Source organism: Puntigrus tetrazona, chromosome 20 (genome assembly GCF_018831695.1).
Source record: "Puntigrus tetrazona isolate hp1 chromosome 20, ASM1883169v1, whole genome shotgun sequence".
In the NCBI taxonomy this organism is placed as follows: domain Eukaryota; kingdom Metazoa; phylum Chordata; class Actinopteri; order Cypriniformes; family Cyprinidae; genus Puntigrus; species Puntigrus tetrazona.
This window is the reverse complement of record NC_056718.1, coordinates 16,921,156-16,948,654: the sequence shown is the minus strand read 5'-3', so window position 1 is coordinate 16,948,654 and position 27,499 is coordinate 16,921,156. Positions and strand designations below refer to the sequence as shown.

The 27,499-nt window shown below is 40.2% G+C and overlaps 1 protein-coding gene and 1 long non-coding RNA gene across 3 annotated transcripts in view; one reads left to right on the top strand and one right to left on the bottom strand.

Annotated features, from left to right (window-relative positions):
• Positions 1-1,476: 1,476 nt before the first annotated feature.
• Positions 1,477-27,017, top strand: foxo3b (forkhead box O3b). Of its 2 annotated transcripts, none has more exons than XM_043219287.1 (4): positions 1,477-2,044; positions 2,959-3,667; positions 25,088-26,520; positions 26,952-27,017. In XM_043219287.1, the coding sequence occupies exons 2-3, from the start codon at positions 3,128-3,130 to the stop codon at positions 26,504-26,506; spliced, it is 1,959 nt and encodes a 652-aa protein (XP_043075222.1). In that variant the 5' UTR covers positions 1,477-2,044; positions 2,959-3,127; the 3' UTR covers positions 26,507-26,520; positions 26,952-27,017. The 2 variants fall into 2 exon arrangements, with proteins under 2 accessions (XP_043075222.1, XP_043075221.1); XM_043219286.1 differs by having other exon boundaries at positions 1,477-2,056.
• LOC122324686 overlaps positions 3,783-27,499 on the bottom strand; it is a 32,926-nt gene continuing 9,209 nt past the window's right edge. The window contains exons 3-4 of the long non-coding RNA XR_006247213.1: positions 14,327-14,373; positions 3,783-5,845 (exon numbers count right to left, since the gene is read on the bottom strand). This is a non-coding gene — a long non-coding RNA (uncharacterized LOC122324686). The remainder of the gene's footprint in view (positions 5,846-14,326; positions 14,374-27,499) is intronic.

Below are 27,499 nucleotides of genomic sequence, written 5' to 3'. Positions count from 1 at the left end.
ACGATAATGTTACATCTTTAGTGACACTTGTTGTTGGCCGTGCATCAGGGAATAGCACCACTTCGACATCGTAAACCGTGCACTTATGTAAAACCACTCATGCGAATTCGTACAGGTTTTTCTCACTAGAACCCTGCAGTAACGCCGTTATCAATCGCAACTTGCACCTCAATCAATGCGATTAGTCTTCGTGTGGATGCGTACAGGTGGAAGGCGCGTTCCTTTACAAAGACCGTCGTTTTCACCGCGCCCGAGAAAATACGCATCTCTGCAGGAACAAAGACGCGCTCGTGTTTTGAAGAGACGTCACCGCACTGGAGAAGCGGCGCGGAGGAGAGCAAAGACGGGCCAAATTTCTTGATTATGGATTACGTCATGTGTTTGAATAAAGCGAGGCTGGCAGCAGGGGGCGTGTCGTGAAGAACGACTTCACGCTGGGATTAAAGGGCCAGCGGAAGGCAGTACGAGACATGCCTCAACATTTGTCAGCGGCTTTGTTTCCTTAAATCAGCTACTAATGTTTATTAAGATACGTAGAAAAGGCAGTTTTGCATCCACTGAGAGTGGAAAGTCGTTTTAAATGCCAGGATCCATGGTTTCACTTTTTTTTTTACAGTCTCTAAAATATTTTTTACTAATCATATATGGGCTACTTTTCTTGTTTGGCCTACTTTCTTGTTTCTTTTCTAGAACTTAGGCATTTAAAATAGCAAAAAAAAATGTTCTGTTCTGTATTGCAATGTAACAGATCTGTCGCTTGCTGATTGGATTTTGTGAAGTGGTCACTGAACTCAAAAGATGTGGACAGATGAATGGGTTTTTACAGGAGGGTTTAAATTATTGGAGAAAACCTGCCTAAATTTACTAGAGAGAAGTGTGCTGTTGCCACGGAAGATCCAGCTATGACATTTTAGAAAAAATAAATACATAAAAATAAGATCTGTAACATTCATTTTCAACATAGGATGAATTTTCCTCTATTAAGCACATGCAAAATACGATAATATATTCAAAGATAAGATAATATACTGCATTATAACAGTGGAGAAGGACATGCTATTTTGTTATTCAAAACTATTCCTTTAAGACATTTAAGGGATATTTATCAGGCATCTGATTATAACAAATTTGTCACACTAACTCCCTTAATACTGTACTCATGGCATCCTTACTGTACTAATTCTGGTTACTTGAGTTACCTGAAAATGTTGTCTGTAATCTATAGCACATTCCGGATAATATGCCCAGATAATGTTGTTTGCATGTCTGAACTACAATTTCGAGCAACTGAATCTATATTTGGAAATCAGATAAACTGATAGGGGCTCTCGGTGCTTGGAGTGACTTGTTTGAACATGTCCTCTCGCCTGTTGGCAGCTGTGATGGGGAGCAGTGGCCCTTTAAGAGGCGATCCCATGCGCGGAATCTAGGGGGCAGGTCCCTGTCAGCGGTAGAGGCTGCGCTTCTTTTCTCGCCCTCCTCCAGTCACTCAGTCCTAAGTTGCGCTCGCTTGAGTGCTGACAGACGATTAGAGGAGATAGTCCTACTGTGCCTTTAGACACACAGATCAGTGCAGAGAGAGAACGGGCTTCCTGAATGGGGAATTTTCCGCAATGTACCGTTCGTGACGTCGAGGCACTGGCGCGCGCTCTAACGAGACACTGTCATTAAGCCGTAGTTGCGTCTCTACCTTTAATTGTTAAAGAGACTTCGGAATGCGAAGAGACATCGGGTCAAAGTGGCTAATGACACAACGCGATCAGTGCGGTCTACGGGCACGCGTAAGTCTGCCCTCGTTATTGTAGTTGTCTTGATCTGACACAACGGCGTTTTGGATCTAACCCTCTGAACGTGCGGTGGCTCTGACAGTTCAGTTCTTTTGTCACTAGAGTGACTTGCTACTTGTGATGTAGTGCAGTGACGTTGTGGCGCTTTGTCCGTGGCTACTGGCGAAGTGCGCTGGAGAGATATAGTTGTATTACATCAGTGCACCAAGTGACTGGAGTGCGACACAGAAGACAAGAGAAACGGCTCTGGCTGAATGGTGCGTGTTCAGGTATTGCATTTTGCGTTCTGTTATCATAATGTATACTCATAATGTATATATATATGCATTATATATATATATATATATATATATATATATATATATATATATATATATAACGCGCATTGTATTAATGAACTGGGTTTGTTATTTACATTAGGTACAATAATGGTGCTGGGTGACAGTTGCGATTTATGTGCGCAGTGTGTGCAAATACAAAGTAATTTAACAATATTTTGTTTGGAATCACAATAAAATTACAATAACTAAGCGTGAAAACCCTGTAAATGATGCAAATACTTGTAGATTCGCATACATAATTCACTTTTTTTTTGATAGAATGTTTCTCTTAACGGTCCCCTTTGCGTTCAGGATGTTTTTCGGTATTCAGCCAGCTAACATAAATCATATTTGCTAATATTGAATATTGTTACGGAATAGCAATACATTTGTGTCCTAAATTTGTCACTTTCACAATAGCAGTGGTTGTAATATCTCATACGTGCGGTCATCTCCACAGGGATACGAATAATCTAATATGAGTCAGAGTGTGTCATTATGAAAGTGTAACGACCAAGAATATGTGCAATCAAAGCAAGTGTTAAATTGAAATGAAAGCGGAGCACTTTGCATACAGTATGCACGCTTTGTTTATGTCTTCACGTGAGTGTTGCGCGTACTAACGCATATGCGTGGGCGCGCACCCCACATTTCCAGAAGCGTTTAATTGTGATCAGACGCATTGAAAAATAATACGTTTAATCGTACGCTCAATGTTTTTTTTTTAAATAGTAGCTTATAATCGTTATAATTTGATGGCGAAATGTTACATTTCAAGTGCATAGTTGTGATGTACTTTATGTCATGTGGCTTTAAATTGTACATTGTATTTTTGTCTTTCTGAAACACAGGAAGGGGAGTTAATTATCATTGAGATTTGCACTAGTCGCTTTAAGAAGCATTTAAGCACCATTTAGATTAGAGGTGCATTCATGGAATGCGACTGTGACCGTTTCCCACTGCCTATTTAACTTTGACCAAGACTGTACAGAGGAGCATCATAGAAGGCTGGTAGAGGTGATGGCAGAGACAACTCTGGAGCCGCTGTCCTCTCTGGATGTAGCCATCGATCCGGATTTTGAGCCACAGAAACGGCCGAGATCATGCACTTGGCCCCTGCCAGAGTCCAGCTCAGCAAAGCCTGCATCCAATGACACTGACATAATCCCGGAGGAAGAGGATGATGAGGATGACAATGCGATGGCAATCAACGCCAACAGCGCGGGTGAAGGAGAGGACAATGGCAGCCCAAGCCTGGCTGAGGAACTCCATCCCGCGAGCGGTCAGGAAAACATGGGCTCCCCGCTTTCTTCTCATCCCACTTCGGCGACCACAGCGAGTCCGGAGGCGAGCGGTCAGGGCAGCCAACAGCAAACTCCCCGAAAGTCATCTTCGAGGAGAAACGCATGGGGCAACCTGTCCTACGCAGACCTTATCACAAAAGCCATAGAGAGTGCCCCAGACAAGAGACTGACACTGTCCCAGATCTACGACTGGATGGTCAGAAGCGTCCCGTACTTTAAAGACAAAGGCGACAGCAACAGCTCAGCTGGGTGGAAGGTAAGTGCTCCACTCAAGCAGTGCTTCCCAAGCGTGTTCCTGAAGGCCACCAGACACTACGAATTCTGGATGTCTCTACTAATAAGCTGATGAGTTTAATCAGGTATGAAGGAACAATCTGTCATCATTTACTCACCCATATCTCATTCCAAAACCAAACATTATTTCGTCTGTGGAACAAAAAAATAAGATATTTTGAGGATGTTGGTAACCAAACAGATTTAGATCACATTAAAAATATTCTAGGCTATATAATGAAAACCAATAGGACCCCAAATTGTTTGGTTGCTTGCATTCATCAAGATATATTCTTTTGTGTTCTACAGAAGAAAGAAAGGCATGCAGGTTTGGAATGACATGTGGGAAAGTAATTTTTTGGATGGACAGACATCCATCATGTACCGTTGGAGGGCCCCTTCAAGAACAAGGTTGAGATTCACTGCTCTAGAAAATGTGTATCATAAGGTACACAAGTGTCTCTTTTATTCTGTGCGCGATGCCATTCTGCATCAAAACGAGAAACACATGTTCTGACATGTTTGGCCACGCTTACTCACGCACAGAAAACTGGAAAGGTTGCGAGGGTTCGCGTGTGCATGACTCAACGGAGCAGTGACGTCTCCTATAAACAAACTATTTGGACGCCAGCATAAAAATAAACAGCAAATTAATCATGATCAGTTTGGAAAATTTGTGTAACTAAACAATTTGTTTAGGTTAGTTTAGATGGAATTTGTCTTGTGATAATGTTTAAAAGCCATAAATAATATATCCTCATGCATTCAAACGCCTTTATGTTTATATCAACGCAGCACGGCTTACATAAAACTTGGCATGGTAAATGTACCCGCTCTAGAAGCTGCCCAGACTGTTTATGTAGGTGTTGAATGGCATTAGGAATTGCATAACAACTCCGAATGGCGCGAGCTTCTCCTTAGCAGTCAGCAAGCAGGACTGCCTTCAAAGGGAATGTCATGGCCGTGGGCCGGAGCCAGCACAAGACATATGGGCCTTTCACTTACAGAGCCAGGGAGAGTTGGGGGAGGGGTGTATGGTGGGGTTGTGAGTGCAAGGTCAAGGGCTGAGTTTGCGGCAGGAGGCCCAGCTCACCCATCCCATTGGCCGTAAATAGCCATGAATTATAATAGTGAAAGGAGAGTTACTGCCGGGTCTGTGGCAACGGCAAACTATGTGGACTCTAGCTCAGCAAGGAACTGTTTGCACACCGACTCGTCTAGCATTCAGGACCCCGTGTGTGCACGATCATATTTCTCAAACTGCTATGCAAAACATTAGCTGTCAGTCAAACATGTTTTATGATCAAATGCTATTATAACCACAATTCTAGCATGGGTACACACAAATAAAAACACCTCCCCCCGTCTCAGTTACAACCAGTATTTCAGTGACTGCTGCCTTTCCTGATATGTGGGAAAACGTCTAAATGTGTTCCACTGAACTTTGCTACCGTGTCACCTTGAGCTCTGAATATGACACACATTCCAGCCGATGTCTGAAAACTCGGAGCAGATCTGTGTGGGTGCCGATTGTAACACATACTCTTGCAGTTAGAATTTAAGTAAGACATGCATATGCACGATTTATACGATGATTTATGGAGGAACTCGTATACAAATGCGTTTTGCATCATTTAAAGAATTGACACAGAATCGTTTTTCCAAAGTTAAAGTTTGCATGAAATGGAAATTTAGTATTTTAAACAATTGAGCAAATGTTGATTTTATATATACTCAGGAAATTCTGATAAAACCACTTTATGTAAACCCTGTCTTGATGGATAGATACTTGATACTTGAAAAACAGATACTTGAAAGATGAAAACATAAGCATTGAGAGCCACCGTGACCCTCTGAAATATTTGCGTTTAATGGTAAAACGTTTGCAAAACCTCGTTCACAAAAAGGCCAGTTTCTGTGCTAATTAAAAATAAAGATTAAAAAATGGTTCATTTAGAAGCCAAAGAGCAACAAAAGATAAGAAGGCCTAGGATGTCTTATCCAAACATAAAAGGTTGGAATGGCCTAGTACAGGTGCAAAAATGACAAGCTGCATCGCTATGGCTACCAGGTCACTGGTCCTCTGCTTTAATAAAAGGGTTTGGATGACATGTGATCTCATAAAGGCGTTCCTTTGTTTCTGTTGAACATACTGTTGTGGCTGCAGGAGAGAGAGAGAGAGAGAGAGAGAGAGAGAGAGAGAGAGAGGGAGTGACTGTTATAGCATAGATGACATTACAGCACCCTCCTCCTACTCTCTGCACTGAATGTTACAGGATAACGCTGTGTGTTTATTTAATGATCTGGTTATACAATCGAGTCGAATGTGAATAAAGTCTGGAATGTCTTTGAAAAGGTTTCCTTTGTAGGTGCACAACTGATGAGATTTTATTGATTTATCACTTTCCATCACAATGAGCTCCTGCAGAGACCAGTCATTCCACTAGTGCCAAATGATGTACTCTACTCTTCCTTCTTTAAATTATTCAGTGCTCCGAGCATTAATTTGGGTCATTTTTATCAATTTTTCAGAGACACCTCTCGAGGGTCTCTCACACACACACTTGCACATTTTGCCAGCTCACTGCTTTTAATCTTGTAATCTTGTGTCCAACGCACACTTGTCTCTATCCTCTTTGCTATGTTATTACCTTGCGTAACCCTGCTGTTTATCTCACATCTGAAATATAATCAGATTATGTAACTTAAAAAGAACAAGCTACTACTATAATGTGTTGCACCATTCTTGTTCCTGGAACACTTAATATGCTGAGCTGCCACACTAGGTCCAATTGAAATTTTTCAGTTAATATGATGAAAGCGTTCTGATCACACTCTTGAGGTTCTATATACTGCGAATTTCACTCGGCACCGTTCCAGGATGTAGTTGGGCTATTTAAAGTTTTTTCTGTTATCTGTTTAATGTCAAGAGGGTGGGGTAAACATTAACATTATGTATCTACATTACATTACTTTTGTTATAGATTCCATCTGTGCATGAAATGAGAGGAGCGACAGATCTTTTTTCCGTATTGTGACGTAGATCACAGTGTAACGGTTTATAGAGAAAAATTAAAGAACGTAGAGAAACGACTTGCATCCATCACCAAAAAGAAAGACCCACCCTACCCCTGCTAAAGTATCAAACATGCACAGGTGTGCACAATTAAAATCTATAATAATTGTATTATTATTACTTATTTATTTATTTATTTAATGAAAATAGCTTTAAATGTGCTAAGAATATGTGTGGGGTTTGTGTGCAGACATGTTGCAGTATCTATAACTCTTCACTTATATATAGTCACTGTTTTCAATGTTAATGTATGATTGGTGCATTTATACATGCCTGAGCATGTTTAAGAGCGTTAGAGGTCTTGAAGTGAGGGTCATGTTGATGTTTTGCAACACTGAAGCAATTTTCTGTTAATTGAATTTTACCAAGCGCCGTAAACAGTCCATGTACACTTTTCCCCCTCAACCAGAAGAAATTTTCATATTTGAAAACATTTGATTAAAACACAAACTTCCTGATGGGATAGCATTTACAGCGGCACGTCAGAAGCAGATATGCTGTGGTTAAGACATTTGAATGTATTTCGAATTCAGCCATTGCTTCTTCCCAGCTTTTCCGTGCCCCTAATGTACCCGCTCAGTTTTCTAAAGGTGTGCTTGCTTGCAGCTCTGACCTGGGGCTTTTGAAAGTTTAATTTGTTTTGTTCCCGAGCCGTCATTACCAATTACGTACGTCTGCCCATCACGGTGCACAGAAATGGTTCTTGTTTAAACTTTAATTGAGTACAATAAAGCTAGATTTCTGTGTCAGGAGCTTTTGGCCAGACAAAGCCAGCAGTAATGAGAGGAGATGCGGCTTTGTAGAGAGTGATTATTGCAGCGAACAGAGGGAAATGACAGTTTTAGGGAAATACATCCTTGGTCAATCTCATGCATCAGCCCTTTGAGAGATAACAGAGAAACATTGTCAGACAGGAGTGGGCGATTATTAGCCTGGTTGTGGTGACGCAGAGGGTCTATTTTGGTGCTCATGCGCGGGTGTGCGTGTGTCGACTTTTGATTAGACAAAAGATTGGATTGATTAACCCAAATGATGACAGATTGAGTTTGGCTTTGATTGTGGAGCAGGTGTTTAAATATGTGTCTGTGATCATTTAATTTTTTTAATTTTAAAGTCTTTTGGATCCTCCTTAACTAAGCAAATTTATTTTCTGTGACATAACACCACAGTGGCCACATGGACTTTGAGAATTTGGTAGTCAAATTTATGATGCCCTGTGTATCTGACAGAGCCATAACCACACAACCTAAATCAGTGGAAGCCAGGACGACATTTTTATGGGCCCAATAAGTAGGCTGTATGACACCTGACACCCAGACAAAACTCTAGGAAACTTTACAAAGCTACATGATTGGATGGCTATTAGTTGGATTATTTATTGATCTTGACGTTTAATCCTAATAGAATCCTAATAGCAACAATCACAGAGAAGGTCCAAAAACTGCTGCACAGTGTTTTAAACATCAATCAACAGATGATTTCTGAAGAATCATGTGACATGGAAGATTAGAGAAATCGCTGCTATCAATTCAGCATTACCATTACAGGAATAAATGATATTTTAAAATATATTAAAATAGAAAGTTATTTTAAATTGTAAAGAATGTTAACAATATTACAGTTTCTGTTAAAAAAAAAAAAAAAAATCAAATAATTGCTGCCTCTGCAAGCATAATAAACTTGGTAGCATTTTCATAAAATTAAAATGATTTAGGTAAAATAAATCAATTGTGTGTGTTTGAAAGCTTGTAGATCAGAGGCATCCAGTTTTGGTCCAGGAGGGTCAACGTCCTGTAGTTTAGCTCTTGTCTTAACGTCACTGCCTGCTGGTTTCTAGCAGTGCTAAGACCTTGTTTGAGGTGTGTTTAATTGGGGTTGAAGCTCAACTCTGCAGGACAGTGGTTTTCTAGGATTGAAAAACTGCTTTTATAGGTAGTTTCCACCGAAAACTCACTGCGGTCTTTGGATTGCTCACCAAGCATCTCTTTGTCTGAATGTTTCTCAATCTGAATTTCTCTTAAAGTCAAAGTCTTTTCCAAGAACTGATGTCATAACAGTACAGTTTGTGACACGGTGCCAAACTAACACCTCTTATCAATACAGTGTGTTCTAAATAACAGGCCAATCAGATGTTCTGCAGGCGGTGAGGTCATTGGCACATGCCTATTATCTGTTTTAAGAGTCCATTGCCTTGCACGCTATCAGCAGAGGCTTATCTCTTTTCACTGCACCTTCAGTGTTTACACACCTGTCTTTAACCTGCCCCGGGGTCAGTTCTGGTGATATGGATGTCAGTGGAGGCCAGTGGATCAAGCTGAATGGGGCCAAAGTGCTGACTTAGCAGTGAAGTCTGCAATGGTTCCAGCTGCTGGACACATCAGCAGTTTGTTATCAGCCAGCTCAGGCAGAGTGAGGAAGCAGTATATCAGGAACATTATGGCTTAAAGTAATGTGGCACATGCCTTTTGTCACATATTTGATGGCAGCCGTTCTAATTTCTAACACTGTCTGTATTTTTAGTTAGATTTGCTCATTTTTGTTCCATTTACCTCTGCCTGCCCTCCTCCCCCATCCATCTCTCTCTATACTCCCATGTGTGCTGCAGTGTTTATGGGGGCATGAAATCGCTCTACAGCTCGTGGGCATCTCATGTGCGTCTTATTCAGACTGCCATCACTGACACGCTGCTCTCTCTGTTTGTCTGTCTCTCATTTGTTCTTCCTTTGCATTGCACAGAAAAGAGCATTCTCTGTCTTTGCATATGCCAATCAATCCCAAAAAAGGTTTAACCTAGTCAGTCTAAAGTAGATCCAATGCACTATAAACATTATGGATGGTAGAACAAACTGGCACAGTTAAATAAAAACAAATTGTATGATTTTCACAAAAATATTGAGCAGTATTGAACTTAAAAAAAAAAAAAAGATAATTAGAACACTTTGACACTAAAAATCTATTTTTTCCATCACATAAATAAATTATATTCGTTACATTCATTTTTGTTTTTACTGTTTTTGTGCAAAAAGATGTAGCCTTGATGAATATAAGAGACTTCTTTCCAAAAACATTAATATTAAAAAAAATCTTTTGAACTGAAGTGTATAGAAGAAGTTTGCTTTAATGGCATTGAGGGTCACGAGGTTTAATGAGTAAACATGCTCCTCATTGACTTCACTCTCAAACAGTCACGCTCTTTGAATCCCATAAACCGAGCATGCAGGTTTACACATTCTGCAGTATATACATTTATACCCTTTCTGACACCCCCTTTGTTTTTAAGGAGTAGTTAAGAGGCCCAGAGTCTGTTTCTTTCGTTCCCGTTTTGAGTGTTGATGCTTTTGACATGCACACAGGCAAATGGCTGCAGACATACACACACACACGCCCCTTTCTGGGAACAGTAATGCACTTCCTTGCTCATATGCTTCAAACATAGGCCTTTTCTTTTATGTCCGGATGAAAGCATGTGCGCTTGAGTGACTGTATGCAGTAATGTAGCGTGAACTCCAACATTGCAGCCTATTTGTGTATATATTTATATGCACACTTTTTTATCATCATCACTGAAAGGAGCCACTAAACATGTCCGTGTATGTGGTTATACAGTGTCCTTTTCTGTTTCTGCTTTTTATTTCTCTATGTGTAGAGGCCCAATAAGGGGTTACATGGGGTACTAGAAAAAGGGGCCCCTCGCCTTCTCTCTTCCTTCTTTTTTTATCTGAGTTTCCCTCCTTATTTTTCTCTCAGATTACTGTGAACGGGTGGGTGGGGGTGCGAGGTTACACTCTCCCGTGTTCAGTGTAGACCTTGAGAGAAACATACAGTTTCAACGTTGTTTGAATACAAACGGCTCATTATATAACAGCGTGCATGAAGAGATCTTAATTTGCTTAAACACTGCCATCGGATATACAGTTGCTTATATAAGTGGCTTATGCTTGCTTCTAGCTGAATGTTGTGTGTGCATAGTTTACCTATAGTTTAATCTCAACATTATTTCCACAGTTGTGTAAAAAGCAGTTTTGCAGAGGTTTGGTTTTTGTGAAGTTGTACGCAGCCTACACTACTACACACTAAAAAGCTACATTTAAAAAAGAAAGGGAAAGGCAACCGGAGAAACAGAGACAGACGGATAGATAGAGATTGGTCCAGTGGGAGAGGATTGCTGATGATCTAGCTGGGAATGACATCAGCTCTCGACTGAAAGGGCTTTTAAGCTGATTGATTTGCACATATGCAAGTGAGAATATGACGCTGATGTGAGCTAACATTCGCAGTATCAGCGCCACATATGATAGTGCGTGTATTATCGGTCTAAATGATTGGTAAAGTCGTTGCCTTTCCCAACGACTTTCTTCCCTCTCAGTGCTGCTTGGTAAATATGGGTTAGTGTGCCTTTCCTGTCTCTCCTCTCCCCACTTCTTCTCCCTGTTTGTTTTACTTTTCCTTTTCTTCCACCCAGCTTTTTGCTCCCTTCTATTTTTTTCCCTCTTCCTGCAGCTGTGCAGCGGGATCCAAGGATTTTCCAGGAGAACACAAAGGCTTGGAACAGCCTGGCTTTCTGACACGCAGTGTTATGCTGAGTCGCTGCGTTCGGCTGAAGACGCCTTGAACCCTTGCTTTATATATTAGTGTTATTTTGACTTCTTGTATGATCGACTTGTATACAGTATGCTTAGTAAAGACAGTTTCTTGGTGGTGTGATGTGCAGTGTGAGGATTAGTTTCTAAACTTGAGGCTTAGTCAGGTGGCTGGTCATATGAGCTGACTTAGTGTGCGATGTGTGTATGTACACATACAGTGTGTGCGTACAGATAGCGAGCGGAGATTAAACGAAGGATCATAGTGTAATCTGCTGTGCGGTTACATCAGCTTCACTATCACACCATGCATCACACCAGATTGCTTAATGCAGAGAAAAATTACACCATGAAAAGGAAAAAAAGTGGAGAGAGTCAGGGGAAGAGTAAAGGCAGTCATACAGATAAAAAAACAGCCAAGATAAATAACGATGAAGAAAGAGCTTTGATTTTCTTACCAGTTGCTGACCAAGATGAGTCTCTGAGAATGACAGCGTTTTTTTTTTTCTAAAGTTTTTGGTTCATGTATCCTGACAGCCTTCTGACAATGAATAAATGAATGAAAATGTCTGATCTTGATCTATTCATCAAAGAGTCCTGAAAAGAACATGGTTTCCACAAAGATAAATAGAATTAAGCATTACAACTGTTTTCAGCTTTTATTATAATGTGCTCCTGAGCACATTATTAGAATGATTAATGAAGGATCATGTGACACTGACTGGAGTAATGGCTGCTGAAAAATGTTTTGTTGAATTAATTAGATTTTAAAATAAATTTACTGTATTTTGGATCAAATAAAAACAGCTTTTGAGATTTTTTCAAAAACATAAAAAAAGAAAGCAAAAAACTTTTCAAGAGTAGTTAATTTTAATTAAAAGGTAAGTGAAAAAATCTGATCAATCATTTGTTATTTTTATTTATAAAAATAATTAAATGTTTTTATTTTTGTAAAGAATAAATTGAAGTACTGGGGGGAAATATTCTGTTTTATAGGTTTAACAAATCAAAATGTTTCCCAATGGCTGGGAATCACTGCTGTATTATGACCTTTCGGTGACCCTGTTTTGGTGTTTGAATGTGAATGTGTGTGTCTGTGTAAGTTTATACAGGAGTTTGTGTTTCTTTGTGTGTGTTAGGGTATGCAGAGTGTATATGTGATTGGCCAACACTACCCCCTTCATGGTCCACTGAGGTTTCGTCTAAGCGGTGGACAGGCAAATTTAACATCAGTCAGGTACCCCATCATTTACAAAAACAAAACCCAGCACAGACCCTGGTTCAGGAATTCTGAAAATCATGTGCAAAGGATGAAAAAAAAAATAAAACATATATAATTTCCATTCTTGGCACACATTTTTTTTTCTTGCTTTAACTCTAAAATTGTACAGCGACTGTGAGAGCTTGTGCTGGGGATGAGGAATGTTATTGGCTGACTTGCACTCCTCCCCCGTCTGTGATTGGCTGAAAGGTTCAGTGGGGCACTCAATCAGCGCAGTGGAAGCATATGTAGGTCAGTGTGTAGCTGTGCTGCATGGTGTGTTCGTGTGTGTGTGCTGTGCGGTCGCGTACTCTGGCAGTCCTCCAGCTCTCTCTTTCAGAGTTAGAGAAAAGGGCGGAGGGGGAGGGAGTGAAGGAGAGGACAGAGGGAGGAGTAGACTGTGAGGCCTCTTCTATCCAGCCTGCGCATTAACGACACTAAACGCATTAGTGTTTAGTCTCAAATTGGTGACAAACATTTGGAACAACTTTTCTGAATGTAATGCCAAACAGATTTGCATTGCGTGGCCACAGATACTCTTTTAATCCTGTAAAAAGAATCTTATTTCCAAAGAAGACGTCAACAATGGCTGGTTCCTATGACACAACCTCTGAACTGACTTTGTCCAAACCACTACATATAAATACACGAGGATGCAAATATAAATCTGTCTCGTTTAGTGGTTCTTGCTCTAACTTGATTTATCACTGGCAACCTAAACAGACTTTGGAAAGCTGTAGTGTTTTTAAAGGAAGTGGATTTACAGTAATAATGAGAGGGAGAGAAAGAGAAAGCCAGGGTGAGGGGGAAAACAGGCTTTGAGCGTTGTCCAAAACTACACTTCTGTATCTGTCTTTAACGACTGCGCTCTGAAAGTGCCCCATGTACTTCTAAAGCACTTCCCTCAGGCACGGCCAGGAATTTAGTTTGAGTCCCTAAGGCGTGCCACAAAAAGCACTGAAAGTCTGTTGAGCTGCTAAGCTTACCCGCAGTGAATAGCTATCCCCTCTAAAAAGCTCCCACTGCACACACACACACACACACACACATGTGCTAGGCAACCTGGCATGGGCGAAAACATCAACTCTCTTATATCTCCAGACGCTGGATGTCTAGACAGAAAGAGCGAAAGGGTCGGACAGAGAGCCTCATGAGCGTCTCTGTCTGCGCATTTTACAGTGAACCAACTCGCACACACTTAAATATGCACACATACCCAGATACAAAATTACTAAAAGCCTGGTGGGCACATTCTACACTTCAATGAATTATGAATCACTGTTGTTGGGCAGATTGAAAGCACAAGGTCTTCATACAGCGCACATGCAAAGCTCAGCAGTCTGTCTAGACACACATTGTTAACAGAAATATGTGATCCAGTTACCTTTTACACACTGTATAGAGGCTACCTGAAACAGAATCCAGCTGTCTTTTATCTATCTATCTATCTATCTATCTATCTATCTATCTATCTATCTATCTATCTATCTGTCTATCTGTCTAGCTGTTCCACACATTCATCCATCCATCTTTTTTGCCAGTCAATACCTTATAACCTTTGTGTCAGAAAATCCAGTGTTTACACAGGAGTTTCGTTAACACCTTGAAACACAAGTAGAGCGTATAAAAAAGCATCAGCTAAAAACCACACCTTAAGAGTACAGATGCATTATTCTGTTATTTTGGACCTTGTAAGCAGAACCCAAGAGTCAACATCCTGCACACCTTTGTTGGTTTTTCGTCTTGTCTCGTGATCTGACCGCCACTTCTGTCTGCAAATAAAAATAGAACATAAACTTACTTCCTTTTTCTGATTGCTATTTAAATCAGCAAATTATGGCCTTAGTCACTGCTGTGGGTGAACAAGTGTTAGCATTTTTGATGCAAGGAAAGCAAAGTTATTTTGTCTAAAAACGTATGCACAAGCAGGCTTGCAACAGCTGTGCACTGATTCTATTATGTCATTTGTGTCAGAGGTCAGTTTATACCTAGTTTACACATAATACAGGAATTTTTATTTTAGGGAGGATGGAGGTGGGTTAGAAGTGTGTGTGTGTGTGTGTGTGTGTGTGTACGCATGGGCATACGTATACAGTAGGAGGGTTGCTATTCAGGTTTTTCAAGTTGTCTGAGACCAGTCCTTAACTGTAGAACTTGTCAGCACTTTTTGCCCCTCCTACCCCCCTTTCTCTCTATGTTTCTGGAGGGATTACTGCACAGACCTCTTTCAAAAGTGGTCTCATGGTGAGATTGAGCCTGTGGATTGGCACCCTGCTCGTGTATCAGTGTTCTTTAGTGGATGGAAACCAGTGCTATATGTGCTCACTCACGTATGTCTTGATTGTATGGAGTTCCAAAGCTCTTTTTTTAATTCCAGAGAGAGGCCCAGTTCGGCTATGAGTGTGCGTGTGTAATGATTCTGGAAGGAGTCCAATTTGCCGGAGAGCGTGTGAATGCGTTGGAGCCGTGCCAGAGAGTTCAGTGCAGTAGATGAGTTGTTACTGGAAGGCTTTTGTTCTGGGTTCCACTAGAGAAAAGCCCTTTACAAGAGTCAGCCAGTCAAAATGGCAGAAGGGAGAAGGAGAGGAAAAAGAGAGGAGGAGGGAAAAAAACAAAACAAAACAAAAAATAAATGTCCTACTTGTGAGACTGATCTATTATCGAGGACTTCACTAACAGCCTTCAAGATTCTGCTGAGATACCACTGCCATGGAGATATGCGTCCAGACATAATAAGCTGATTTTACCTCAAGAGGTCTTCTAGGAGCTTTCCTTGGAATCTCGCAGCTAATTATGCCCCTAGACATCATAATACACACACCTGTGTTTTAATGCAACACAGGCATATCAAAGTAAACAAATGAAATAATATATATGGGTTAAAAAATATTTGGATATGTAAGTGCACTTAAAGTAATAGTTCAAAATGTTCACCCTCATTTCGTTCCAAACCTATATAAGTGTTTATTTTTAATAAACAGTTGTTGGTTCATATTAACCTACATTGTAGGAAAATAAATACTACAGAAGTTAATGGGGACCAGCATTTTTCAAATATCATATTTTTTGTGCAACATAAGAAAGAAACTCATACAGGTTTGGAACAACATGAGGGTGAATTAATAATGATAAACATTAAAATTTTCCTTTAAGTGACAATTAAATAACACATTTAATTAGCCTGACTAATAATACTAGTGACCACTGGCCCATTTTTAATTCCATTGAAATTTCCAGTGGTTTTATTAGTAAATACAGGTGATTAGTTGCAAATAATTTGATTAATTGTCATCTCTGCAAACAAATGATTACCTTTTCTCACAGCTTTCATTTTTTTGGTAGATACTTTGATCAAACTGGTCTCAAGTTGCTTTTTAGTGTGACACAAGTGTCCAGGTACTTTTTAAGGCCATTGCACATACTGTATATGAGGTCTGGAACAGGAAATAGTTGGAGAAAGTGCTCTTGATGGTTGTGGAAGTGAGGTCTAAGAGCAAGACCTGCGGTGTAGTAATGAAGTTAAGGCCAAAGGTCTGTAGGATGCTCTACTGATGTCACTCAACAGCTAAGTGGTTATGATGCCTACATAATGACCTATTCCTAATACCCACACCTCTAAAACTGAAACATTAACACTAGACAAACTGCTCCCAAGAAGGTCTAGAATACTAAAAGTAACCTATTAGCAATCCCATTTAAAATAAAACACACATTTTCTATCAGAATATAATGACTAATTTTGCATGGCTGTCGGTGTAGAAATGCTTTTTTTGCAGGCAGATTGTGTGGTTACACCATCTACCGGAACGGGTTAAGTGGACCAAGCTAACCAGGGAGACCTTGACCCCTTGAATAGAGCGCAAGGCATTGTCATATATCTCTGTGAAAGGAAAGTGTGAGAGCGAGAGAGAAAGTGTGGAGGGGGACGGGGAAATCAATAGACAGACGCAGCTCAGAGGACATGTCCGCGTGGTGTGTTTCAGTGTGTTTCGTCATGATGGGGAGCTGCAGCATTAGCGAGCATGTGGTTAAGCCTTGTGTGCTTCAGAGAACCAGAACAAAGAGACATGAAGAAAGAAAGGGAGATGAACGAATAAGTGACAGATCGAAGCCTCCTAAGCCAGATACACAGAGAAGAGACTGTGCTGTTCAAACCAGCCGTGTCCCAAACACACAAACCCTGAGCCAGCACAAGAAAGCAAGCTCTTGTTTGTTTGTTTTTGTTTATTGAGTTGTTTTGTTGGGGGGTTTGTTCAGCTCAACTAGTGTGTGATTGGCTTGGGACAAAAACAGGATTGCTTTTAGGATTGCTTTTTTGGATACAGTGTATAAATGAGAAAGCAAATGAGTAAAGGAAAAACACAGAGGCGGAGAGGTGGATGGTATGCGTATTCCTGCACGTCTCTATATTTCTATGTTTAGAACTGTAATCTCCTATTTATCCAAACACACGTACGCAGCCAAAGTGACCCCATCCTTAATCATCTAATCAGTCTGGTTTATTTTGAAGGAAGACATTAGCAGGCACCGCTCTTGGCTTTTTTCAATATTACAGAAGTGTATTCAGCAACGTTTAGATTATGTGAAGGTGGTCAATTTGGATTCAGCATCATGCTAACATGCACGTTTTTAGTTAACTGGTGCACTGTAAAAATGCTTTATTCACAGTCAGTCACGTTTTATTTAGCCCATCTTGCAAGCCAGTCCAATAAAATGTGGTTACTGAGATAAATGGATTAAAATTCAGCCTGTCAGGTGATCTTAACCTGGCAGCCCTGTTGGGACCAATATAATAAAATAAGTAGTATTTGATTTGTTTGTCTAATGTTGTATGGATCCATTATATGACAAATATACACATTAATAAAAAAAGCTGCTTACTCTAACTTTCAAGATTAACTCTAATTTAACTCTTCAGGGTACACGGTGTACTCCGAGAACATGAACTTGTCATCTTATCCGAAGCCACATTGCATCAACCAATGATATCGTCCTTCTCCTTTTCCTTCTATCTCCCTCAAACACATGCAAGCATAACCCGAACAGTGGTAACATGCTGTACAGAGACTGTAAAAAAAAGTGCAAGCAAAGCAAAATACCAAATTGGTACGAGAGCCAGAGGAGTAGATTTCCACATTATTCAGATATTTAGTAAAAACTCCCATGAGATTATAACTGATAAGTAGGTCACCTGGTCACAAAGCAAGCATTTAATACTATCCAGATTTGTCCGTGATACAATGTGCATGCACGTGCAACACAGCGAGTGTATTTTTGTTTGTGTGTGTCACATCAGCAGAAACAGGAAATCATGCGGCCCAAAAGTCAAGGCAGCAGGAACTAGGGGAGGGGAGTGAGAATTGCTGGTACAGCAGAAAACCCTGTGACACACTCTCTGCTGTAACGCTCCTTTCTTTGTCTCTTTTTAGGTCCGCTGAGACCCTCGTGAATTATACATCCCTGGGGTACAGGCCTTACTGTAAATGATCATCATACAGTGATATTGCATGCGTTGTTGTTATCTATTTTGTGCAGGAATGTGTGTGGGGTGCTGGCGCTGCAAACTTTGCCGAGCTCAGCAAAGTAAAATGAGAGTTTCTACGCAAATATTTCCACACAAGCGCACGTGCACACACAGTAGTTTAGCTACTGGTCAGGAGGTAAAGGCTGGGGGTCAGTTTTAATAGTACCTCTGGTGATGTTTAGTGGGCTAAAAGTTGAGGTCAGGGCAGTCATGTTTGCTCAAAATCAGTCACTTAAACTGAGCCTGAAATTACTCCCCGTTTCATCCACTTTGTAGTTAATTGAGTTCACAATTTAATTTTCTATATAGTTAGATGCATATTATGCAAATAATGTATTATAATTTATCGTGCACAGCATGTGTATTTTAGTTTGTGCTATATTTTACATAACTCAAAGCAAGGGGACTACAATGCAGCAAATTTCTGCCTAATTTCTTAAAAAATGCATTAGTAAAAAAGAGAAAAATAAAATAAAAAAAGAAATAAACTACAATAAAAGAATAAAAAGAAATAATACAATAAATATAAAATAAATTAAGTACAATAAAATTCTAAAAAGAAATAATAAAATTTAAATATGTAATGTTATTTAAAAAAATAAATCAATGAAAAAGAGAGAAAACTAATATTTCATCAGAGAAAGGTGTTTTATGTTTTAAAAGAGGGATATAAGCTTAAAGATAACTTTGTTTGGATGAGTCAAATTAAAAGCTGTTGTAAAACATCGAATAATCTTATTTTGACTGCACAGAATTCTTTAATAGCGTGCAGCTTGCGATGTTGCTTAACAACACCCCTTAATAAGCGCTTTGTCATCTTGACTTGTTTGGGACACATCGTGCTCTGTGTTGTTGCGTTGCACCATGTTTCTTAGTCTCTCTCATGTGTAAATAATGTAAAACAGGCCTGCCCAATGAATAGTGGATGAGAGAGCGATTTCGGACACGGCATTAGTGAGCTTTGATTGCTAATTACCCGGTCTTAAACAACAATCTACTTCAACACCAATTCATGAAATTCATGTAGGCATACAATGAAATTGTAAAACCAAATGAAACCCAGGCTTGCCCCTTGAGCAAGCTGCGTCTTTGTGATCCTAGCTCGAAAAAGCCGCAGTGTATACACATTCTCAAACACACAAACACCCACAAAAATAAAACAGAACAGGGCCTTTTTTATAATCCAGCCCAGATGTGCATAAGAGCGACAAACATTCACAAAGAGACGGAGCCAAACACTGATAAAGATGTTTTCAGTTACTCCCGAGAGTCACAGCAACGTGACTACAATAGCCACTAACAAATTCATTAAAAGAAAACCTGTTCTATTAGGAGTCTTATTTAAAATGACTGTACGTTTCTCGTATTCATCAGTGAATCATCCCAACGTTGTCACGCAATACTTTGCATGTGACAATTTTACAGAGGCAAACCTTTGAAACCAATTATTCACTGAGATGTCACAAGCTCTGTCCGCCTTTATAATGAGCTAAATATCGCAGCTGTACTCTTCCAAATACGTGTTGCTTGTTTAATACATGCTGCTTGCATTTTTGCTAGACAAACAGGTCCCTGGCACGATAAAGTGAGAACCAAATACAGCAATGATTGAGAACAGATTTGTTGGAGCCATGAGAGCTAGTTTTATTGCTTTACCGAGGAAAAAAAACCCCTCTCTGTTATAACATTTGGAAAAAGAAATCTAGCTATGCTAGCAGACCTGTCTGGCAAAGACTTGTGAATAAATAGGTCCCTACTCTATCAATTTGGCCAGGTTAACCTGGGACATCAAGGGACACAGTGTTCCAATTTGGAGCTAAAAATATCACACGTGTCGCTGATATCTGTTTAGTGTTGTTTATCTGTTGAGTCGGTCGTGGGTCTTTCATATTCCAAGAGAGATGCCAAAGAGGGTGTGGAGCAAGAGTTTGGACGTGTGGGAAGTGAGTTGAGCAGCCTAGAGAAGTACACGATAGACACGCACTGAAGGGAATTGTTACACATGCGTGTGTGAGGAGTTTACTCTGATGGTGAACTTCAAAACCAGGGCCATACACATTTCTCGTGGATTTGATAGTCAACTTTCCCTTTTTTGCCCTCTCCCTCTTTTACATTTCTAGACTTTGCGTAGCCTGTGTAGTCTATCACTCTAAATAGCAGAGCTTTAGATGTGGTCCAGACAATTCTCTCAGTCATTCATCACCACCTGACAGGAAGGGCACATTTAGTACTTCCTGATTAGAGAGAGGACATAATCTTCTTCACTGGATTGGTTAAATGCGGATTTAAAGCACTGTACAGATGTACTTTAGAATACACTGTCAGTAATCTGGGTTATATTATTAATTATATTATTAATAATAATTATTATTTTCTCAATTAAAAGTATTTTTTTAGTTGTTTTTAGTTGTATTTTAGTTGTTTTATATATTATTATAGGTTTTATTAATTCATATTATCATTTCTTTTATTTTATAATTATTTTTATATTTTCCATTTTAATATTATTATTCTAATTTGATTTCAAATAACTTGTTTCCCCCCATTATTTTAGTTCTATGTTTTAGGTTTCAGTTATATAACCTTGTTCTATGCCAGTTTATGAATAAATTGAAGGAACTAAATAATTATAATTTTGAAAGTTTTGAAAAATAAACAGTGGATTTAAAATCCTTCTTATTTTTAACGCCACCCCTTCCTTCCTTTTCTCATTTCCATCACCAGCACATTTGTTTAGAGTTGAACGAATGGGATTTGCAGATCTCTGGCACACAACACATGCCTGTTAATGGGACTATCTGTACTCGAGACACACATAATGTTGTCCTGAGATACTCCTTGCCACCTAATACTATTACTACAAGCATACTGCTGTGACGTCTCAATGAGTCAGTGGCTGTGACATGCTAATGAGAGCGGTTGCCAAGCTCTTGAATCAGAGTGAGCATGTTTATATGAATATTTGTGTTTGCAAGCTATAAATACTTTTCGGAAATGTTCGGAAATCGAAGTTAGGAGCGATTGTGTACATTTACTGGACAGCACAGATGACACATACAGTGCTACGGTCAGGTCAGCTTTACAACCGATTTGTGTTTGTGCGTGCCCGTATATGAACGATGTGATTGGCTAAACAGAGTGGGCTGGGAAGGCCACCACCCCCTGGATCTGAAGTCCCAGGATAAACAAGGAGTTCTTTGAACATGTCACATTATGCAATGTGCACACAACACACACATAGTTGGGTGGTCTTACATGCTTAAGATACTTTGTACTGGTCATGTTTTGGAAACATTCACTCCAATTATTAGCTCTGTGTAAAACTCTGGAGGGAAAGGAATAAACATTCCGATAGATTCTAGCTGGCTAGTCATGCATGATCTGCACAATTATTTTAATTTGTGTGTTTTGTACTTTTAGCTAGAGAAACTTATATTGTTGACAAGGACAAACGGTATGAACCTTTGAAAGAACAGAAGAGGGAGAACAGGAAATACAGAATGTACTGTCAGAGAGAGCTGGAGCCACACTCCACATGCAGTCCACTACAATTTTCAGTCAATTCATATACAGACTCTTTTTCACACACACTTACACTTTTGAATAAGATACACACACACAAAAGGAGAGACGTCCTGTGCTGGCCGGAAAATGCACATTTTGGTTGGATGGAATGGAATGTTCTTTCCTTCTCTCCAGCAGGCAAGGCAGCTGGGAATGGGATGATGCGAGAGTGGGAGGGTGCGGGTCAGTGTGCTTGGACTGTGTGTGTGTGTGTGTGTGTGTGTGTGTGTGTGTGTGTGTGTGCGCGCGCGCTTGCATTTTGTGAATAAATTGCTTTTCTCTTCACCTTTGTTGTGTCAGCAATAGTGTTCATCCAGTCGAAGAAATTACTAAAACATTTTGTTGATGAAAGATGAGAGGCTTTTTGATATCAGCATAAATAAATATATACACACAATGCAAGTTATTTGTGGTAAATGTTATGCATTTTGAATATATTTAAAAATATTTTGCCTTACTGACAATATAAACTATTATAAACACAAATTATGACTAAAACAAAATGGAGTAGATTTAACCCTGGTCTCAGGTTACTTCTAAACTGCTCAAGTGCCCTGTTTTCTTCCCTCACAAACTCTCTAAAACTTGTTTTGTCTTTTTCTTGTGTTTTTTTTTCTCTTCTGCTCTGACCCTTCTTAAAAACATAAACACTAGACTCTGAATGTTTTCTTTTCCTTTTGGTCACAAACATAAAAGCACACATGGACCAAATACTAAGAAAGCCAGTACTTGGGTTTGCTAAGAAATAAGATCTATTCCTGCAGATTTCTGGAAATGTAACTTCTGTGTACACCCTCACACACACACACACACACACACACACACACACACACACACACACACACACTGTCCTCCACACTCATGTCATTGAAAGGCAACCGCAGTGAAATGTCCAGCTGCCAAACCCGTGTTCATACAATGGCCCTGCCTTGAGTTACTGCAGTAAGTGTGTGCTCCTGCTGCTGAAATAATGCTGGGTATGTGTGTGATGAACAGGGGGTGGAGGAAGGACTTTATGGGTCCTTAACAAGATATGAATTGTGTTTTGTTATGTGGCATGGTGTGTGAACCCCACTAAGAGAAAGAGATTAGTTGCTCTTCGCTGGCTTTCAAAGGAACTGCATTCACTTGGAAAAATTAGTCATATGTCACTGGGCTGTTTGATATATAGTATAGGATATTTACAGTATGTTCAGAATTAATTTTGTTGTTTACTACAATATTTTCTTTTCTTTTTTGGGGCCATTAAAGCATGTGTCAGTTTCTCACATCTGGTATGAATGAGAGCATCAAGACAGATGTTTTACTATCATCTTGATTTAAACTTCATTCGCAAAAAAGTCATTTTGATTTATTTGTTTGAATCACACAGATCCAAATCTCAGAGTTAATGAATCACAGCGAATTAAACATTTCACAGAAGTTATATTTTTATGTATTAAACTAAGCACAAAGTGTGATACATTTTGTCAAAGTGTAAAAAAAAAAGTCCAACAGGACTTTTTATATCCAACATTTACTTTACGCAATACTTATTTATTTTAGCTATGGCCCAGCCTTAGTCTCAACATCAAAATTATGACAAACCTACAGTTAGTTTGTCTCAATATTTAAAATGTCCTCTTAATCAATATAATTTTCCCTGTCTAATTCGTTCGTAAGGGTTGGCAGGTTTATATCCCTGTGGTTTTGGTTTGGTTGATTTGTGGGCAAGTGCCTGCTGGTTACAGGTTTGTATAGTCACTGGCTTCCTGACATCACAAAAATTACCAGTCAGAGTGCAATAACATTCACAGAGAGCACTAGATAACCAAAACACATCTCTCAGAAGAAGAATGTGTGCGAAGCCGTAGTTGCGTGTGTGTGCATTGCGTGTCTGCTGACATTGATGGATTGTTACCACATGTTGCTGACGGACAAAAAGGTCTCTGTGTTCCAGAGAGATTCTGTATGCAGCTGGGCGCTCAGTTAACACCCTCCCCAACACACACACACACACACGTGTGCAAAGAGATCATACACATCATACTGACTACTAGACATTTGCACAAAATGGCTTACGTTTAAAAGTAAAAACATTTTGTCATCTTTTAGCACAGTAAAATTGTTAGTGTCCCATTAGTTTCAGGCTGAAAGGATGAGCTTTGCAGATTAAGGAAAGTGTGGGTATGTGTTTTCTGACTGAGAGGATAATTATAGGGGTTACAGGGTGTGTGCACTGCACTTGTGCATCTCATATTTTGTATGCAGCACAAAGCAAGTGAGCAATTTATTGAAAGTATACTGCATAAGGATAGATTCATTTGAGCCAGGGGCTTCCTGCACAAATATCTCATGTGGGGGGATATAAATCCAAACCCTCTTCTTTTTTGCAAGCTATATTATATTTTATGGCAGTGCAAGGGCAGTAGAGTTGCTTTGAGTCAGCTCTGAAAAGTGTTAACAACCGCAAAGACACTGATACTCTGACAATCAAAACACATGCACAAACACTCAATAAACACTTATTAAGGTCCTCTCCTGAGGGCCTTACCTGGAACAGCATTACAAAGCAAGGAAAAGATCAAATAAGAGAGGTATATGCATGGAAAGAAAGGAGGAATTGTACTGGTGTAATTGGCATAAGTTTGTTTTTGGTGTCAGTGCCACATGTTTGTTTAGAGCTGCCAAGCTAGCGGAGGAAGAAAATGAATTGGTTTTAATGACTTCATTCACAACATGCTGCTCCATTGAGGTTTTAGTCATACCCTTCCGCCTCTTTTCCCTCACACACACAAACATTATGTCATTAATCTCTAGAGATACTTGGCACTGTAAACACCAGTATCCGTGGTATCGCTCATCATAGCTCAACACGCACATCTTGTGAGTCACAGGACGGGGTGCTAAAGTTGAGAAACACGTTGATCAACATGAACTAAGCTTTTATGTCTGAGAGTTGTAAATAGGTGCAGTATATTAGAACGCATAAGATAATTAAAATACTTAGAGTATGTAGATCTCTTTATATCGCAGTGCATCCTTCTGCATTACTGAAGGGAAAAATAGAATGTTTTAGAAATGTAACCTCTCTGTTCTGCCAAGGTTACCAGCTGTAAAACGTTTCCTCTGCTAAGTTACTATAGTTACATGGCACATTGTGCTTTCTCAGCCTCTTGAGATCACATTGTACGTGTAATACACAATGACATCTATTTTCCACTTGTTTCCTATTCATTAGTTCTGAAAAGTACCTGCTCTTCAAATATAAATTAGGATGGAGAATTATGTCGGTGCATTATGAGATGTACTTTTATCGAGCAATTATTTCCTGTGAATGTACATTTATAAGTGATTATTTGTGATGGTACGATTAATAACCATTCGTCTTCTCTGCTCTCTGTCTGCTTTCTTTCTAGAACTCCATCCGGCATAACCTGTCCTTGCATAGCCGTTTTATCCGTGTACAGAATGAGGGGACTGGAAAGAGCTCATGGTGGATGATCAATCCTGAAGGGGGCCGGGGAGGTAAAGCGCCAAGGCGACGTGCAGTCTCCATGGACAATGGTAACAAATACACCAAGACTGCACGTGGGCGTGCAGCCAAGAAAAAGGCAGCGCTGCAGGCTGCCCAAGAGGGTTCGCTGGAGAACTTATCTGCTGGTGGTCTGTCCAAGTGGCCAGGAAGTCCCACTTCCCGGAGCAGCGATGAACTGGAATCCTGTTGGACTGACTTCCGCTCACGAACAAACTCCAATGCTAGCACCCTGAGTGGACGCCTGTCACCTATCCTGGCCAATCCAGAGCTTGATGATGTTCCAGATGGCCCACCCCTGTCTCCAATGCTCTACTCCAGCCCCAGCAGTCTTTCTCCTCCCTCATCGTCTTCATCAAACTCCAAAACGTGCCCTGCTGAACTTCCAGGGCTAGCTGACTTGACTGGCACAATGAATCTCAATGAGGCCGACAACCTAATGGTTGATCTGTTGGACAACATCGCCACACAAGTGCAGGTAGTTCAAGGGTCTTCTGCATTCAGTTTTGGGACCAAGAGCACCACATCACCCACAAGCTCCTCTTCATCCCAAACTGTGAGCAACAACACCGGAGGATTCAGTAACACCATTTTTGGGTCTCCAGCAGGAGGCCTACGTCAGACGCCCATGCAGACCATCCAGGAAAACAAGCAAACATCGTTCTCCAGCGTTTCTTGTTTTGGGAATTCACTTCAGGAGCTGCTGAATTCTGATTCTTTGGTCACGCACAGTCACAGTGATGTCATGATGACGCAGTCTGACCCACTTATATCGCAGGCCAGTGCTGCCGTCACCTCTCAAAACTCCCGTCTTCGCAATGGCCTCATGCTGCGTAATGATCCCATGATGTCATCTTTCAGTTCTGTGCTCAATGGGCGAAGCAGCCACCTCCAGAACAAGCAACAGGGGCCCAGTGTCCAGGGTTCTTTGCGTTCCCTCTCCAACAACAGGGCACAAAGTATAGCTAACGATGCTAATAATTTAGTCTCTGCAAAACAGCACCTCCAGCCACAACCCTCCATGTTGATGACCGAGAATTCGCTTTACTCTGGCCTGAACGGAAGTAACGGGGTGGGGATCTGTCACCCCTCAGGAACAGAACGTTTTCCATCAGATTTGGACCTGGACATGTTTAATGGCAGTCTGGATTGCGATGTGGATTCCATAATTCGCTCAGAACTAATGGACTCTGATGGACTGGACTTTAACTTTGATGCGTTGGTGCAAAACGCTGTTAGTCTGAATCCTGTGGGAAACTTCACCGGGACGAAGCAATCCACTCAAAGTTGGGTGCCTGGCTGACCGCAATCACATAGGTAAGCCAAATTATGCAAGCATACAGTGACTGTCCATATCATGAAAAAAACTTTTTGATTATTTAATTTGATTAGGAAAGAAATATTTTAATAGGGGCCATTCAAACAGGATAAAGGCAGGATGCAGCAGAGTGGAATGGAAACAAGGCCTAGAGACACTGGTTTTTAAGCTTCTTTCAACTTGAGCACTGAGTATTTAGCAATGCTGTGTCATGCGTGAGATGCTGCAAAGACCCAAGACACAAACACACTGGTCAAAGCTGACTGTGTTCCACATGTTTACATAGAAAAACCAATGGAAAAGTACTGCAGTGGAATGCAAAATCACTTTCTGTTTGAATGGTCCCTTATGCTGTACAGAATGTGTTTTGTTTTTCTTATTACATTACATTTTTACAGAGTATTACTTACTTTTCTTTCTCTCTATCTAGGCTCAGAACTGCAGAGAAAACAACAAACGATAGAATAACAACTACAAAGAAATATCCTGCACAAAACCAAAAAAAACATCCAACAGACTTGAAGTATCCTTTGCCAAGTTTGCTCTCTGCGGCAAGCACTGGATGATATGCCTGTTTACAGGTCCATCTGACTACAGCATCCTGATGATGTTTACCTTCAGTTCAGCAGACCGAGACTATAACAAAAGACTGCCCATTGGAGAAACAAACAAACAGCGAACTCACAGATCATTATGCAACATTATGCAACGTTTGAAATTATCTCTTTGTTAGAGGTGATGTAATCTAAAAGAAATTTAAAGAGGCCTGTTGTAGCTTTTCTGTCATAAACATAGTTTCCTTGGCCGGGGTCTCTCTCTGCTTTACCTAACATTTTTGTTAAATGATTGGCTACTTCTGTCATCCTCTAAGCACTAACTGTGTAGTCACTGATCGATATAGAGGTGGCGACTTTACCTGAAGAATTACAGAGCTCAGGTGAAGTAATGTAGCTTGACACAGTGCACTTCAACCATTGC